The 15,690-nt window shown below is 49.4% G+C and overlaps 1 protein-coding gene across 1 annotated transcript in view; it reads left to right on the top strand.

The window, feature by feature from the left end:
- The window catches only part of LOC309543872 (transmembrane protein 214-A-like), a gene marked incomplete at its 5' end in the record, with an annotated part of 114,331 nt that overhangs the window by 56,730 nt on the left and 41,911 nt on the right, over positions 1 to 15,690 (top strand). Inside the window, one exon of the mRNA XM_082276290.1 lies at positions 14,098 to 14,215. Within this exon, the coding sequence (XP_082132416.1) occupies positions 14,098 to 14,215 (118 nt within the window). The remainder of the gene's footprint in view (positions 1 to 14,097; positions 14,216 to 15,690) is intronic.

Genomic DNA, 15,690 nt, shown 5'->3' with positions numbered 1-15,690 from the left:
TTCGGCCGAGACTGGAAGTCCTTGGATTTCACTGCCTTGCCGCTGCTACGCAACTATATGCTGTTTACACTAATCCTAAATGTGAGTGCATTATTTTATGCTTATGTTTAAATAAATGTTTCTCTTACGTCCTCCGACAGTCGCCGCCCCCTCCAAGTCCTCACCAATGGGTATTGACCTTTGCTCCGTAGGAGTAGCTAGGCAACAAGAATTGTTAATACAAAAGCTTTTAGCATACACACCCCTAGGGGCTGTTCCCTCAGTCAATACCTCCCTGCACCAGCATTCCCAACTCAGTTTGATCTTGCTTAGCTTAGGAGTGGCTGGCTTTCCTGTGCTGGGGCTCAGTCTCCGCCTTCTACCCTTTATTTGATTTTATTTCAAGTGTTTTTTTTTTCTTTTCCTTGCTAGCGGTTATTTTGCTTAGCTTAGGGATCTTCTGATGAAGAATCCTCATGCGGAGCTGGGTCTCGGACTGGCCGCCCTGGATTCCAGGGCTGAGAGCCAGATGGATCCCCAGCCTGCCATCGAGCGTTCAGCTTAGGTTTTACCCTGGCACATTGAACGACCCATCCCTGTTCGCTGCAGGGATGCTGCCTGTGAGGTGGCTACCTCACTGGACGCCATGACTGCGGTCCACATGCGTCCTGGCTGCGGCACTCCCTGTCTGCCCTGATAGCGGTTTGTCGCTGGAGACGGCTCCCCATGCCATCTGGTACGGTAAGCACCCTCTGTGTGGGGACCTTCTGTATGGGTGTCAGTCTGTGGCTGTGTATTACCCTCCATGTCTGTGTAACTGCGGGCTCCCTGTCAGATCCCTGTGTGGCTGCACTGCCTGTGGGCCTTTGGGGCATCCTGCTCTGCTGTTTATTATGCTCTGGGTGCAGTTTGTGTGCAGACGTGTGTGTGCGGCGGTCGCTGCGGCGATCCGCCATTTTATTTGCCTGCATACTGTGACCGGCCCTGTCCCTGTGCAGCGCCGTGTTTTGGCGCCATTTGCCGCCATTTTGGCGGGCGGTACTCGTCCATGCACATGGCGGCGCCATTTTATTGTAGCCTTCTCCCCCGGCCGAGCGGCCATTTTGCTGGAGCCTTCAATAAGGCTATATCAGTCAGCCAGCATTGCATCACTTCCTCTTTCTCTGGGAACAGCGATCGGTGGCAGCAGTCTGGTGTGCTCTCTCCAGGTTTTTTACCTTCTTGTCCTGTCATTCCTTGCTCAGTTTTGTCTATCTCTGCAGGGTCAGTGCATACAGCAGTGTGCGGTGGGCTGCGCTCGCCGTGGTATTAAAGGGCCAGTACCTTTATACTTTTCTGTACTGGGGCATGGATTCTCAGGATAGCACGTTTCCCCCCGCCCTGGTGGGGGACCAGGGGGCTGCTGCACCCCCCGAGGGGGCCGATCTGACCACTGTAGTGGCTTCCTTAGTGTCTCAGGTGCAGATGCTGCTGGCTGAACGATCCGCAAAAAGGGCCAGGTTATCCATTTCCTCTGATTCAGAGGGCGATGTGGCTGCTGTGGCTGGCATGCCCTTGTCGGGGTCCCGCTCATCTTTGGACCTTGTGGGGTCTGAGGGGGAGCCTGAGGTAGAGGGGGTTGATGTTTCTCCCCCTGGCTCGCCTGAAGAGCTTGCACTCATGAATGAGCTGATTGCTTCCATAAAGGACACCTTGCACCTGGAGGATGAGCCTACTCACTGGGTGTCTTCTTTTGGAACACAGAGGGCTCGCAAATCAGCGCAGGTTTTTCCCTGCCCTGCTGAATTTCACCATACGGTTAATGAACAGTGGCGCAATTTAAAGAAGCCCTTTACTGTGCCCAACAAGTTTAAACTGCTTTATCCGTTTGCGCCGGCCACCGACGAGCGTTGGTGTGTGGCGCCTCCGGTGGATCACGCGGTAGCCGTTTTGAACAAAGCTACTGCGGTGCCTTCTGAGGATACCCCGGTTTTCCGGGACCCTACGGACAGGAGAATGGAGTCTCTTGCCCGTCATGCCTATATGGTGGCTGGTTCTATGCTGAAGCCTATTTTTGCTTCCATTATGGCGGCACAGGCTGTTGCTGATTGGACCAAGATGCTCAGGCGCACCTTGGCGGCTGATTCCGCTTCGCCTACCACGTTGGCTATGGTGGATCAGATCCATCAGGGTGTCATGTACTTGTGCGATGCGGACTTGAATTTAGCTCCCTTGGCTGCGCGTCTGTCCAGCGTGGCGATTCTGAATCGTCGTGTGATTTGGCTGAAGAATTGGTCGGTCGACCAGTCTTCTCGCAAGACGCTGGCGGATTTTCCTTACGCGGGGTCTCGCCTTTTTGGCGAGACTTTGGATACCCTGATTAAAGGGGTTACGGGGGGCAAGAGTACTCTCCTGCCCCAGTCTTTCAAGAATAAGTCTTTCCGTGGTAAACGGAATTCTTCGTCTAGGCCCCCTCCGGGGTCCTTTCGTGCCTTTCGGTCGCAGTCCAAGGGCAAGCCCTTCAAGGGCCAAGGCTCCCAAAAGAAGCCGTGGGCCGGGAAGCAGAAGTCCGGCCAGTCCGGTTCAACTTCCCATTCCACTTCCGCCTGAAGGGACGCCCTCACCCGTTTCTGGGGTGGGGGGACGTCTGCGCGGTTTCCTACAGCCTTGGCTGGCCCGCGTTCGGGACAGATGGGTTCAGGAAATCATTCGATCTGGTTACAAGATCGAATTTCTCTCTCGGCCGGCGGGCAGATTTTTTCCCTTGAATCTTCAGCTGTCTCCGGAGTGTTTGCAGGATTTGCACCTGGCGCTGCGGGACCTGCGGGCCCAGGGGGTGGTGTTCTCGGTGCCTCATCGGGACAGATTTCAGGGGTTTTACTCCAATCTGTTCACTGTGCCCAGAAAGGAGGGCAAAGTGCGTCCGATTCTGGACTTGAAGGCTCTGAACCGCTTTGTGCGGGTTCGCAAGTTTCGCATGGAATCCCTGCGCTCAGTGGTGGCTGCCCGGAGTCCGGGAGAATTCATGGCCTCCATCGATCTGAAGGATGCGTACCTACACATCCCCATTTTCGAGGGTCACCAGAGGTACCTTCGATTCGCCATTGCGGAGGATCACTACCAATTCGTGGCGTTGCCTTTCGGGCTCGCTTCGGCTCCGCGGGTTTTTACCAAAGTGCTGGCGCCGGTTCTGGCCCTGTTGCGAGCACAGGGCATTGCTGTCTTGGGGTATCTGGACGATATCCTGATGCGGTCGAACGCCAGTCAGAGCCTGGTGACCGACCTGTCCACCACGATGCGGACACTGCAGGAGTTCGGTTGGACTATCAACATTCCGAAGTAGACTCTGTGTCCTTTGGTTCGTCTTCCCTATCTGGGGATGATTCTGGACTCTGTCCAAGCGAAGGTCTTCCTGCCGGAGGACAAGCTTCGGACTCTTCAGGACGAGGTCAGGTCCCTCAGGGACAACCGACATTCGTCTCTCCGTGCATGAGATGTCTGGGTTTAATGGTCTCGTCGTTCGAGGCGATCCTTTTTGCCCAGTTTCACACGCGGGGTCTCCAAGCGGAGATTCTGGCCGAGTGGGACGGGTGACCGCAATCCCTGGATCTGCGGATATCGTTGAGCCACGACACCAGAAGGGATCTTCTGTGGTGGCTCCAGTCCCCGGCGGTGTCGGGGGGCAAGTCTTTTCATCCATTATCATGGACGGTACTCACCACGGATGCCAGCCTGTCGGGCTGGGGTGGTGTCCTGGGCGTTCTGTCCGCCCAGGGAACTTGGTCGGAGGGGGAGTCCTCCCTTCCGATCAACATTCTGGAATTGAGAGCGATAAAGCTTTGCTTTCTGAGATGGACGGACCGGCTTCGGGGCCGTCCAGTTCGGGTTCAGACGGACAATGCCACCGCGGTGGCCTACATCAACCACCAAGGGGGCACCAGGAGTGCCCGAGTGGCTCGGGAGGTAGCCGACATTCTGTCTTGGGCCGAGACGCACGTCCCGGCGATAACGGCAGTTCACATTTTGGGGGTGGAGAACTGGCAGGCGGATTATCTGAGTCGCCAGACCCTGGACCAGGGAGAATGGTCCCTTCACCCGGATGTTTTCCAGATGTTGTGCGCGAAGTGGGGTTTCCCGGATGTGGACCTGTTAGCGTCTCGTCTGAACAAGGTGGAAAGGTTCGTGGCACGGACGCGCGATCCTCGGGCAGACGCCTCGGATGCGTTAGTGGCGCCCTGGCATCAGTATCGTCTGATGTATGCCTTTCCACCGATTCAACTGCTGTCCAGGCTTCTTCGCAGGTTAGCCTCGGAACCGCACACGGTGATTCTGGTAGCGCCGGACTGGCCTTGCCGGTCTTGGTACGCAGACCTCGTAAATCTGGCGGTCGACGCTCCATGGCGTCTGCCACTTCGAGAAGATCTTCTGTCTCAAGGACCGATATTCCATCCTGCTTTACAGTCGCTGGCTTTAACGGCCTGGCTGTTTGAAAGCCAGGTCCTGAAGGATAGGGGTCTCTCCCCTGAGGTCATTCCCACTTTGATCAAGGCTAGAAAAGCCTCTTCGGGAAAAATTTACTACCGTACTAGGAAAGCGTATTTTGCCTGGTGTGAGTCCAGGGGGTGTTCCCCTCGCTCATACTCGGTGTCGAGAGTGTTGGCTTTCCTTCAAACAGGCGTGGACCAGCGTTTGGCGTTGGCCACGATTAAGGGTCAGATTTCTGCTCTGGCCGTTCTCTTTCAACGCCCTGTGGCATCTAATTCATCGGTTGGCACCTTTGTTCAGGGGGTGCGTCATTTGGCCCCTCCTAGGAGGGACCCTTTACCTCCATGGGACTTGAACTTGGTTCTGTCCGTGTTGCAACAGGCTCCCTTTGAGAAGATCAGGGAGATCTCGTTGTCTGTTATTCAAGAAGGTTGCCTTTTTGGTGGCGATCACTTCGGCTCGCAGGGTGTCGGAGCTGGCGGCTTTGTCCTGCAATTCTCCCTACCTGGTGGTTCACAAGGATAAGGTGGTCCTGCGGCCTAACCCATCTTTTCTTCCGAAAAGGATTTCGGAATTCCACCTAAATGAAGACATTGTCTTGCCTTCGCTCTGCGAGAAGCCTAAGCATCCGAAGGAGGTTGCCTTACATTCCTTGGATGTTGTCCGGGCGATCAGGGTTTACCTGTCGTCCACTAAATCTTTTCGCAAGTCGGATTCCCTCTTTGTCCTTCCTGAGGGACCTCGGAAGGGCATGGCGGCGTCGGCTGCGACCATCGCCAAATGGATCAGACAGATCATTGAGCAAGCCTATGCCTTGAAGGGGAAGGTTCCTCCCTTCCCTGTGAAGGCGCACTCTACCAGGTCTTTGAGTACGTCTTGGGCTTACCGTCATCAGGCTTCTGTGGCCCAGGTGTGTAAGGCGGCGACTTGGTCGCCCGTTCACACCTTCTCGAAGTTCTATAAGGTGGATGTTCAGGCATCGGCTGATGCCTCCTTTGGCCGTAAAGTTCTCAGTGCGGCAGTTTCCTAGGGACCCTTGTTTTGCGGGCCCTTGGTTGTTGGGGTGTTTTACCCCTATGTTACTTGTTTTCCTGGGTTGTTGCTCCTGTTGAGCACGTTTTTTCCTGTTGCCCAGTTGGGTTCTCTTACTGTGGTAAGGTTCCTGTCTCTGATGTGGGTACTGCGTTGCCTTTTTCTACGGTTGCGTCTCCCACCCCTCATGTCTACACTGCTTTAGGACGTCCCATTGGTGAGGACTTGGAGGGGGCGGCGACTGTCGGAGGACGTAAGAGAAAACTGAATTTTTGTAAAATCTTACCGTAAAATTCCTTTCTCTGAATCCTCCGACAGTCGCCGCCCCCCGCCCCTCTTTTGGGGTTTTTGTGTACTCTTACTGCTATGCTACCAAACTGAGTTGGGAATGCTGTTGCAGGGAGGTATTGACTGAGGGGACAGCCCCTAGGGGTGTGTCTATGCTAAAAGCTTTTGTATTAACAATTCTTGTTGCCTAGCTACTCCTACGGAGCAAAGGTCAATACCCATTGGTGAGGACTTGGAGGGGGCGGCGACTGTCAGAGGACTCAGAGAAAGGAATTTTACGGTAAGATTTTACAAAAATTCCGTTTTTTTTAAACGTACTACACCATAAGGTGCCTCCTTTTTATCGTTGGTTTGAGCTCCAAACCCTACTTAGGATTTCACCCTTTGCTTTGATGCTGGCTTTCCAATAAGGACATAGTCTGTCTTAAAGGAACCATCACTGGACCCCTATCCCTACAGTGGAGACCTTGTTACCTTTGGTACAAACACTCATTTAGAGTGTCTTGGAGGTGAGCGCCATTTCACTCTTTTATGGATTTTAGCTCACCACCACAGCGTAATTCGTTTCCCGCACCGTAGGAGTTTCCTGCACTTTCGGCAATATTTCTTCACCAGCACTTTCTCTATGAACTTTTTTGTTCTTTATGAACTGATGAACATTTTTCAACGTTTTTTATCTTCGTTCATTTTTTCTTTTTTATACTTTCACCCAAACTATTTATTTTTTATATGGGCGTTATTGTTTATATCTTGATTATTTATCAAATTGTCACTGTTTACCACTGTGATCATCTATATTGTGCACTATTATCACTTTAGGTGCGTTCAGACCAATTTCTCTTTTTTTTTTTTTTTTCTCATTTATTGGACCCTTTTATAGCACAGTGCACTTTGAGTTCACTTTCACTACATCCTTTCTCAGTGATCCTTCTTCATCACGTTATATTATTGTGGTTATTATACACAATTTTTGCATTATGCACCTTATCACTTTTTGATACTATTTCAGCATAAATTTTGTGTTTATTCATCACTTTTTATATTTATTTCATCTATTTATTTTCACTTATTGTCATTGTGCACATTACTGTTCACCTATTTACATTGATTTGCTGTTGCTTTGCTTGTTCTTATATGTGTATTCATATTTATTACTGTGATTTTTATACATATTGGGGGTGATTAAGCGCCGGTTTTATTTACTATTTACATACGCATTAGAAGCTCCTCGGAGCCAGTACCGGAGGATTTATGCCTTCGCTCCATAGGATGGTGGTGGAGAATGTTCCGGTTATTCTGGTAGCTCCAGGCTGGCCTCGTCGGTCTTGGTGCGCAGACCTGGTAAAGATGGTCATCGTGCCTCCCTGGCGGTTGCCTTTGAGGGGAGGGCCTGCTGTCTCGGGCCGATCCCCCATACTCCTTTACGGTCGCAGGCTTTAACGGCATGGCTGTTGAAGGCCAGGTGCTGAGAGCTGTCGGCTTCCTACCCTGCTGAGGGCTAGAACAGCGACTTCCAGAAAGATTTATCATTGCACGTGGAAGATGTATCTTTCATGGTGTCAATCGCAAAAATTGCACCCTTGCCTTTTTTCGGTGGCTAGGGTCTTTGCTTTCTGGCAGAAATAAGTTGAGTAATGGCTGGCCTTGGGCATGATCAAGGGCCAAGTGTCGGCTTTTAGCGATGTACTTCCACGCCCGTTTGGCTGCGAATACCTTAATTTGCACTTTTGTTCAAGGGGTGTGTCATATGGCTCCTCCGAGACGTTGCCCCTTTCTTCAGTGGGATTTGTCTTTTTGGTTTTGGCTTTTCTTCAAAAGTCTCTTTTTGAGAATATAGGGACATATCTCTGCCTTTGTTATATCAGAAGGTTGCCTTTTTGGTGGCTATTACTTCTGCTTGCAGAGTATCTGAGTTGGCGGCACTTCCCTGTCCGCTTTATTTGGTGTCCACAGTGATAATAGAAGATGAGATTCCCTGACCTAATCCGTTTTTTTTTTTTCCTATGGTGGTGTCTGATTTTCATTTAAATGAAGACCTTGTTTTGCCTTCACTCTGTCCCTAAGCCTAAGCATCCCAAGGAAATTGCCAACTATGTGGTTTGGGTGATCAGGGTTTACCGGTTGACCTAGTCCTTTAGGAAATCAGATTTTATTTATTTTTTTTGTCCTTACTGAGGGTTGGCTGCGTCTGCTCAGACTATATCCAGATGGACTAGGCAGACTGTTATACAGGCTTATTCATTAAAGGTTCTGGTTCCTCCTTTCCCTGTGACAGCACATCCTACCAGAGCGCTGAGTGCCTTTTGGGTTTTTCATCATCAGGCCTCTTACTCAAGTGTGTAAGGCGGCGACTTGGTCGTCCGTGCATACTTTTATAAAATTCTACAAGGTAGATTTGCTGGCATCTTCAGATGCATCCTTTGGCCGCAAGGTTTTGCAGGCTGCTGTTTAAAGAGACTTGTTCTTCTCTTTCAGGGGTTTATATTTGCCTTCCATGGTTAAGCTCCTGTTCCTGGTTGAGCTTTGTTACCCAGTTGGCTACATTTAGCCTTTGAAAAAAATGTTACGTGTGTGTGTGTGTGTGTTTTTTTTTTTTTTTTGTTCCGTTCTTCCCACCCTTCATGCCTACACTGCTTTGGGACGTCCCTATGGTAAGACGTATAAGAGCTGCGTCTGTCAATGGACGATAGAGAACTAGATTTTTGTAAAAATTTAACCGTAAAATCCTTTTCTCTGAAGTCCATTGACAGACGCAGCACCCGCTCCCTCTGAGGATGGTTTGTCGTCTTTTTCATTTCTTGCTAGGAAACTGGCTTGTGGCAGTGTGTGTTGGGTTATGCCGTGAAGGATAGCCCCTGTAGGCGTGTCTGAATTTTTTACTGCCTAGTACTACTCCTGTAAGGGAGCAGCATAACCCTATGGTATAAGAAGCATAAGAGCTGCGTCTGTCAATGGACTTCAGAGAAAAGGATTTTATGGTAAGTTCTTACAAAAATCCATTTTTTTTATTCAAATTTCCATGTTACACAGAAAGCATATGTGGATATCTGAATGTTAAAACATAGACACTAAGCAGCTGCAGTGCATGCAGCTCACCTTTGGGGCATTATATATAATATTCCATTGAAGACAATTACGTTTAGATACAGTGACAGGAAATGAGGGAAGGTCTCTTCAGCAAATAGGTTTTCTCTATCGCTCATTGACAGACGTAGTCCTCGGTGATACAGCACCTTCGGGTTATGTTGCCTCCACAGGAGTAGGACTAGACAGGAAATAAAATGCTCTGGCCACACCCTAGGGGCAGTCCCAGAGGGTATATCCTCTCTCTCTCTCTGCCTCAGCAAATCAGTTTTTTTCTGTCTAGTCAGGAGTAAGGACCTAGATACCTTGCTGGGATCTTCGGTCCTGGCAGGATTTTTTTCTTAGAAAATAATTTTTTAAGACAGCTTTTTTTCTCCAGTGTTCCTGTGAGATCTTCAAGCAAGAAAGCTGAACTGGGCGACGGGCTGGATGTTGAGATCCAGTGGTCACCCCAGTTTAGCCTACGAGCGCGTGCAGGCCATAGCTCCGCGCTGGGTCGGCCGCGACATAGCCCCACTGGACGGGGACTGACCCTGCGAGTTAAACGTCTCGCTGAAACGCCAAAGACCATGAGTCACGGCGCCCGTATTGGTCGACAGCCCTCCTACCTCGGTGGAGAGGGGTACTGTCAGGAGTTGGCGCCCGCCTGGTTCCGGTATGGTGAGTAGTATGTTCCCCCTTTCCCCCTGACGGGTCTTGTGGTGAACGCGGGCCCCTCTCTGTAATGGTAAGGATGGGTTCCCCTCTATCCTACATCCTGTCACAGATCCCCCTAATTGAGTGTGATTTTTGTGTACAAGAAGCCAGGAGGCTTGGTTTGGGAGCTGACAATCTAATTGTAAAGATGTGTAAATGATTGTAGTCAGTGGCAGTACTAGAACTTTACTGTGATAGTATAAGGTATCCTACCTGTCAGTAGCCACAGGGCGATGTCTATACATGTATACTGCATTCCAGATCATTCCTCCAGCTAAGCAGCGGACCGCATACGGCCCGCTAGGGTCCGGTACCTCCGACCACGCTGACCACCATGAGGGTGAAGGGTTGTGAGGCCGAGATCCTTCTGCAGACATGCCGCTATTCTGTGCAGGCCGCCGCCATTGTCTGGTAGATCGCACGAGGCCGCCATTTTGGTGTAGCCTCGTGTCTCCAGCATGGGGGCGGCCATGTTTGAGGTGACTCAAACACCTCATGGAGCCAGGGGGAGGAGCCGGCAGGCGTGTTAAGGGGCGGAGCCGCCTCTTTTACCCAGGAAATAGGGCCAAAGACTTCCTGTCTGTAACAAGACAAGCACTGAGCAAGCTGATGAAAACTTCTGTGCATCAGGGATGAGCCTTGGGGTCTGTCTCTCTCTCTGTGGGGTCCAAAAAGGCAGGTAACACTGAGGGGCGCTGTTGCGACTGGGGGACACAAAAAAAAAAAAAAAAAAAGTTTTTTTTTTTTTTTACTTTGTCATTTTTTGTCGCTGGCAAGTGTCTTGTATAATCATTGACCCTGCCGCATAGGTATCCCCACCTGATACCCTCAAGGTGGCCACAGGACCCTCCAGTACCCCACTTGTTTTTAATGCATTATCGGCAATTTTGGAGTCTTTGGTATCCCGGGTGGAGGTGGCCTGTCAGGGACGGGGGTCAAGTAGCGACCCCCGCCTACCCCTATTGTTTATCAGATACTTCAGATACGGATTCGGAACTGGTCAATGCAGTTGCAGGTCCCTCTTAGGGGGCTGTTGTCTCAGGTAATATCTCCTCAGCAGTGAGGAGCACGTTTCTGCCTCCGCCATAGCACAAGAGTGGTGGATGCACTAGTTGTGTCCGTCCGGGAAACCTTTAGTCTTGAGGTTACACCGGCAGAGGTAGCTGAGACTGAGATTCCTTTTTGGTACTTGTTAGCCTACCAAAAGGGCGAAGGATTTTCCTTTACCCAAATGGGGTCGTTTTGAAACGAACCCCTGTTATTTCCAAACGCATGGCTAGGTGCTATCCGTTTGAGGAATTCCTCTTTATAGGATAGACGGTACCACCTGCTGTCTTGCCACAGACTGTTAGGATAAAAAGACCTCGTAACTAACGAGGACCTTCCTTTTCTGCTCATATAGAGTTGTTCGTTCCGCGAGGGCGGGCGATAAGGCGAAACCCTCCAAAGCCCCTTTAGAGGGGTTTCAAAGGGCGCTGGTCGGGTAAACAAAGAGTCCGGCTCAGCCAAGCCTGAAGAATATAGCCTGATGCGCCCCTACCCATCTCTGGGGTGGGGGGGGGGGATGTCTTCACCGGTTTCTGGAGGACACAGGATCGAGTTTCGATCACTTCCACCGGTGCGATTCTGCCCTTCTAACATTGAACGGTTTCAGGGGTTCTATTCAAACCTATTCACAATGCCCAGGAAAGAGGGCAAGGTGCGTCCAAATCTGGACTTGTGGGTCCATCCGTACAGTGGTGGCCTCCCTGCATAAAAGAGATTTCCTGGCGTCCATAGACATATAGGATGCCTATCTTTATATCCCCATCATCGCAGGACATCAGCGTTTTTTTCACTTTCCCAAAGATCATCCCTGGTTCCCACCAGGAGACTGAACTATCTGGGCCTAAGGTTGGATACATCCTGGGCAAGAGAGTTTCTCCTTGCTGGGAAACTCCAGAAGGTTCAGTCAACGATTCGGATGTTGCTGTCCGTCAATTGGCTGGGACTGATGGTGGCCTTACAGGCAGTACCGTATACCCAGTCTCCTACCCGAATTCTCCTGAAGGAGATTCTTTTTTAATGGAATCAGAATTCCGATTCCCTGGACAATCGGATCCGGTTGAGCGAGCGGACCAGGAAGTCATTTCTTCCGATAGTATCCAGATTACCAATAAGGGTATCGGAACCGAGAGCGATCAGGTTTTTGTCTGATTTACTGGATGGAGCAGCTCTAGAGCAGCCCGATTCGGATCCAATCGCATATGGCCTCTTCATCCAGAGGTTTTTTCCCTAGCTGTCCCTTCATTGGGACATCCCGGATGTGGATCTGTTGGCACCTTGGCCTAACAGGAAGGTGCGGAGGTTTCTAGCTCGCGCCACGATCCTCTAGCGGACGCAGCAGAAACGCTGATCGCCCCGTGGGGGCAGTATCAGCTACGGCATGCCTTCCATCCTCTCAAGTTGCTGCGGGAACTTCTTCGCAGGATAGAGGTGGAGGGAATTCCAGTTATTCTGGAAATTCTGGATTGACCTCGTCAAGCCTGGTACGCCGACTTGGCGAGGCTAGTCGCGGACGCTCCTTGGAGACTTCCTCTCAGGGAGGATTTGCGGTCTCAGGGACCGATCTTCCATCTTGCTTTACAGTCGCTGGCTTAATGGCCTGGCCATTGAGACCCAGGTACTGAAGGACAAGGGAGTGTCAGCTTCAGTTATTCCTACCTCCAGTTAAAGCAAGGAAAGCGACTTCCAGCACATGGAAGTCTTATATTGCATGGTGTGAATCTATTGGATTTCCCCCACAGACCTATTCGGTGACCCGAATTTTGGTCTGTCTGCAACAAGGGGTTGAGCAGAAACTATCCTTGAGCACGATCAAGGGTCAGGTTTTCGGCGTTAGCAATCTTCTTTCAAGAAACCTTTGGCTAATCATTCCTTGGTGCGGAATTTCATCCAGGGGGTGCGACATCTGGCTCCGCCAGTGCGCGCACCCTTACCGCCTGGTATCTTAATTTAGTGTGGTCGGTTCTTCAGAAACTTCTCTTTGAAGATATTAGGGAGATTCCCTTGCTTACATTCCCAGAAGGTGGCCTTCTTGGTGACCATTACTTCTCTACGCAGGGTGTCAGAACTGGCCGCATTATCCTGTCGTTCCCCAGATCTGGTGGTTCATAGGGATAAGGTGGTTCTTCTTCCGAATCCATCCTTCCTTCCTAAAGTGGTTTTCGTAAGACATACTCACTTTTTGTGATCACGGATAGCCCTTGAAGGGGGTTGCCTGTGTCTGCCGCGACCATATCTACATGGATCAGTCAGACGGTGGTACAGGCTTATTCTATTAAGGGTCGGAATCCTCCGTTCCCTGTTAGGGCGCACTTCACTCGAGCGCTCAGTACTTCCTGGGCCTTTCGCCATCAGGCGTCAGTGGTCCAGGTATGTAAAGCGGCCACCTGGTCGTCGGTACATACCTTTACAAAATTTTATAAAATTGATGTGATGGCATCGGCGGATGCCTCATTTGGCCGCAAGGTTTTGCAGGCCGCAATTTGAGGAGACCGGTGGTCTACCTCGAGGGTTTTTTTCTGTTTGAAAATTTTTTTGTTGAGTCTCATCATTAAGGATGAGCATTGTAAACTTCTAGTTGGCACCGGTTGGGCCTTCTAGATTTGGATTTGATTTCCATTTTCCCACCCCTCATTTGTGCTACTGCTCTGGGACTTCCCGAAGGTGCTGTATCACCGAGGACTACGTCTGTCAATGAGCGATAGAGAAAAATGGATTTTTGTAAAATCTTACCGTAAAATCCTTTTCTCTTAGCTCATTGACAGACGTAGTACCCGCCCCTCTGTTTTTTTGAGTTGGGTTGGGTTAAATTCTCTAAAGACTGCTTTTATGACATAACTGATTTGCTGAGGCAGAGAGAGAGAGGATATACCCTCTGGGACTGCCCCTAGGGTGTGGCCAGAGCATTTTATTTCCTGTCTAGTCCTACTCCTGTGGAGGCAACATAACCCGAAGGTGCTGTATCACCGAGGGCTACGTCTGTCAATGAGCTAAGAGAAAAGGATTTTACGGTAAGATTTTACAAAAATCCATTTTTTGTTGCCCTCCAGTCTAACAGGGGACCTAACTTTTTTACCCATTATAACAACTTAAGCAGAACTCCAGGCATGGAGATTTTGGTAAGTTGTCATGTGTTAATACATGTTACATCTGCTCGGGTGTAATTCATGGCCAGATTGCGGAACTGTACTTAACAAATCAATTATTTTCTTTATGCTGGGTAGTACAGCTCCCACAGTACTTCTGATATGCGGGCTGTTCTCAAAAACTGCAGGGCTAGTGTAATTTTTTCCGCCCCCCCTCCCCATGACCAGGTAAATGGCTAATGAAAATCTCTGTGCAGCATAGTGTATTTAATTTATTTTTTTTGGACAGTAAACTAAAATGTACTTGGTATGTAGATCTGAAGTCATATGTAAGAGACATGACGTCTTCATGGCATAGACTTGTGTATTTTTTTTACAATTTCTTGAACACACTATGTATGGTCTAATGCAGCTCTAATTTTAGGCTCTGCTGCAGAAGATGAAGGGCCAAGGCTTCCCCTGGTTCCGGCTCTGCCTCGTAGCACTCGTCTTCCTTTCTGGTTTTCTCATCCATGATGTCCGAACGAGTGGCTCCATCCAAGGTCAGTTTGCGTGACAAGTGTAACTTATGACCTTTTTTCATTTTGGAGGTACTGGAAAGGGCTAGAGCCTCAGTCAGGTTTTTATCGCTGCCTGAGATTTTGAGTTTTGCCCTCCCCGCTCCTTGCCACATGGCATGGCCATGATGCACATGAAGCATAGCAATGATGGTGTACTGATTTTGTTTAGACTAGGTTAAAGCTGAACTAAAATATTAATGCAGCTCTGGTACTAAGATGTCATTAACCACTTGACCTCTGGAAGATTTACCCTCATTCATGACCAAGCCATTTTTTTACTATACGTATTCTGACTCCAATTGTAATAGTGACTTATCCCTTGCTGAGATCTATTCCTGGCCTGTATAAGCAGATACAATCACCGCAGACAGTTATCAGATAGCTGAACTTTTTCTTTCCATTCACATAGGTTTTATTACAAGCAGTAGGTATAGCAGACAACAAAATGTGGCAGATGATTGAAGGATGGTATCTGCAGGTCAAAACATGGTAATGTGTTCCCGGATGCAAGCAGATTGTATAAAGGTCTCGACAGATGTGGCCATCTCTATTCCCACAAGCATAAAAAGCAGGAACAGGAAATACATCCTAAATGGGAGGGGACAGGAAGGAACACAGAAGGGAAAGGCAAAGCAAGTGCAACAACCGAAACAACCACAAGATGGCAGTAGAAAACAAATTATGACATTACCACAACTATGCATTACAGTAAACCCCCGCTCCATCGCGGTTCAGTTTTTGCGGTCCCTGTATATTTTGTAATGTTTTGTAATGTTATTTTACTATATAAATCATTAAAAATGAAATATTTTTGTGTTTTCCATAGCTCTTGCTATGTCTCTCAGTATCTTTTATGTGTTTAAATGAGTTTCTATTGTTTTAAAAGTGTGTTTAACCACTTTACGTCTGCCTGCAGTAATATTACTGCGGCAAAGTGGCTCGTTATCGTCTGACGACGTAGTACTACGTCGTCAGACACTCCCCTTTCTCGGTGCTGTATTCAGTCACAGCGGGAGTCGGGCCAGGGGAGGAGCAGCGGCGATCGCCGCCGCTCTTCCCCGATCGTCGGGGATCTAGTGTGGAGATCCACCTGCTTGTGTAAACACAAGCGGGCGGATCTCCTAAGTGACAGTCACAATGGATCTGTGCTTGTGTCACTCAGTCACCTCCCCCCACATACGTCAGTAAGCACCAGGCATATATTAACCCCTCCCTCTCCAATAAAGTTAACCCCTTCCCTGCCAGTGTCATTTTTACAGTAACAGTGCATATATATAGCACTGATTACTGCAGTAATGTCACTGGTACCCCCAAAAGTGTCAAAAATGTCAGTCAAGGGTCCGATCTGTCCGCCGCAGTGTCGCAGTCCCGCAAAAAAAACACAACATGACAAATCTTTCCCTTTGTTAGTAAACGCAATAACTTTTGCGCAAACCAATCAAAATACGCTTATTGTG

Source organism: Pelophylax lessonae, assembly GCF_965119305.1.
Source record: "Pelophylax lessonae genome assembly, contig: HAP1_SCAFFOLD_460, whole genome shotgun sequence".
Taxonomy (NCBI): Eukaryota; Metazoa; Chordata; class Amphibia; order Anura; family Ranidae; genus Pelophylax; species Pelophylax lessonae.
The sequence above is the reverse complement of the archived record's forward strand: the minus strand, read 5'-3'. Positions and strand labels throughout refer to the sequence as shown.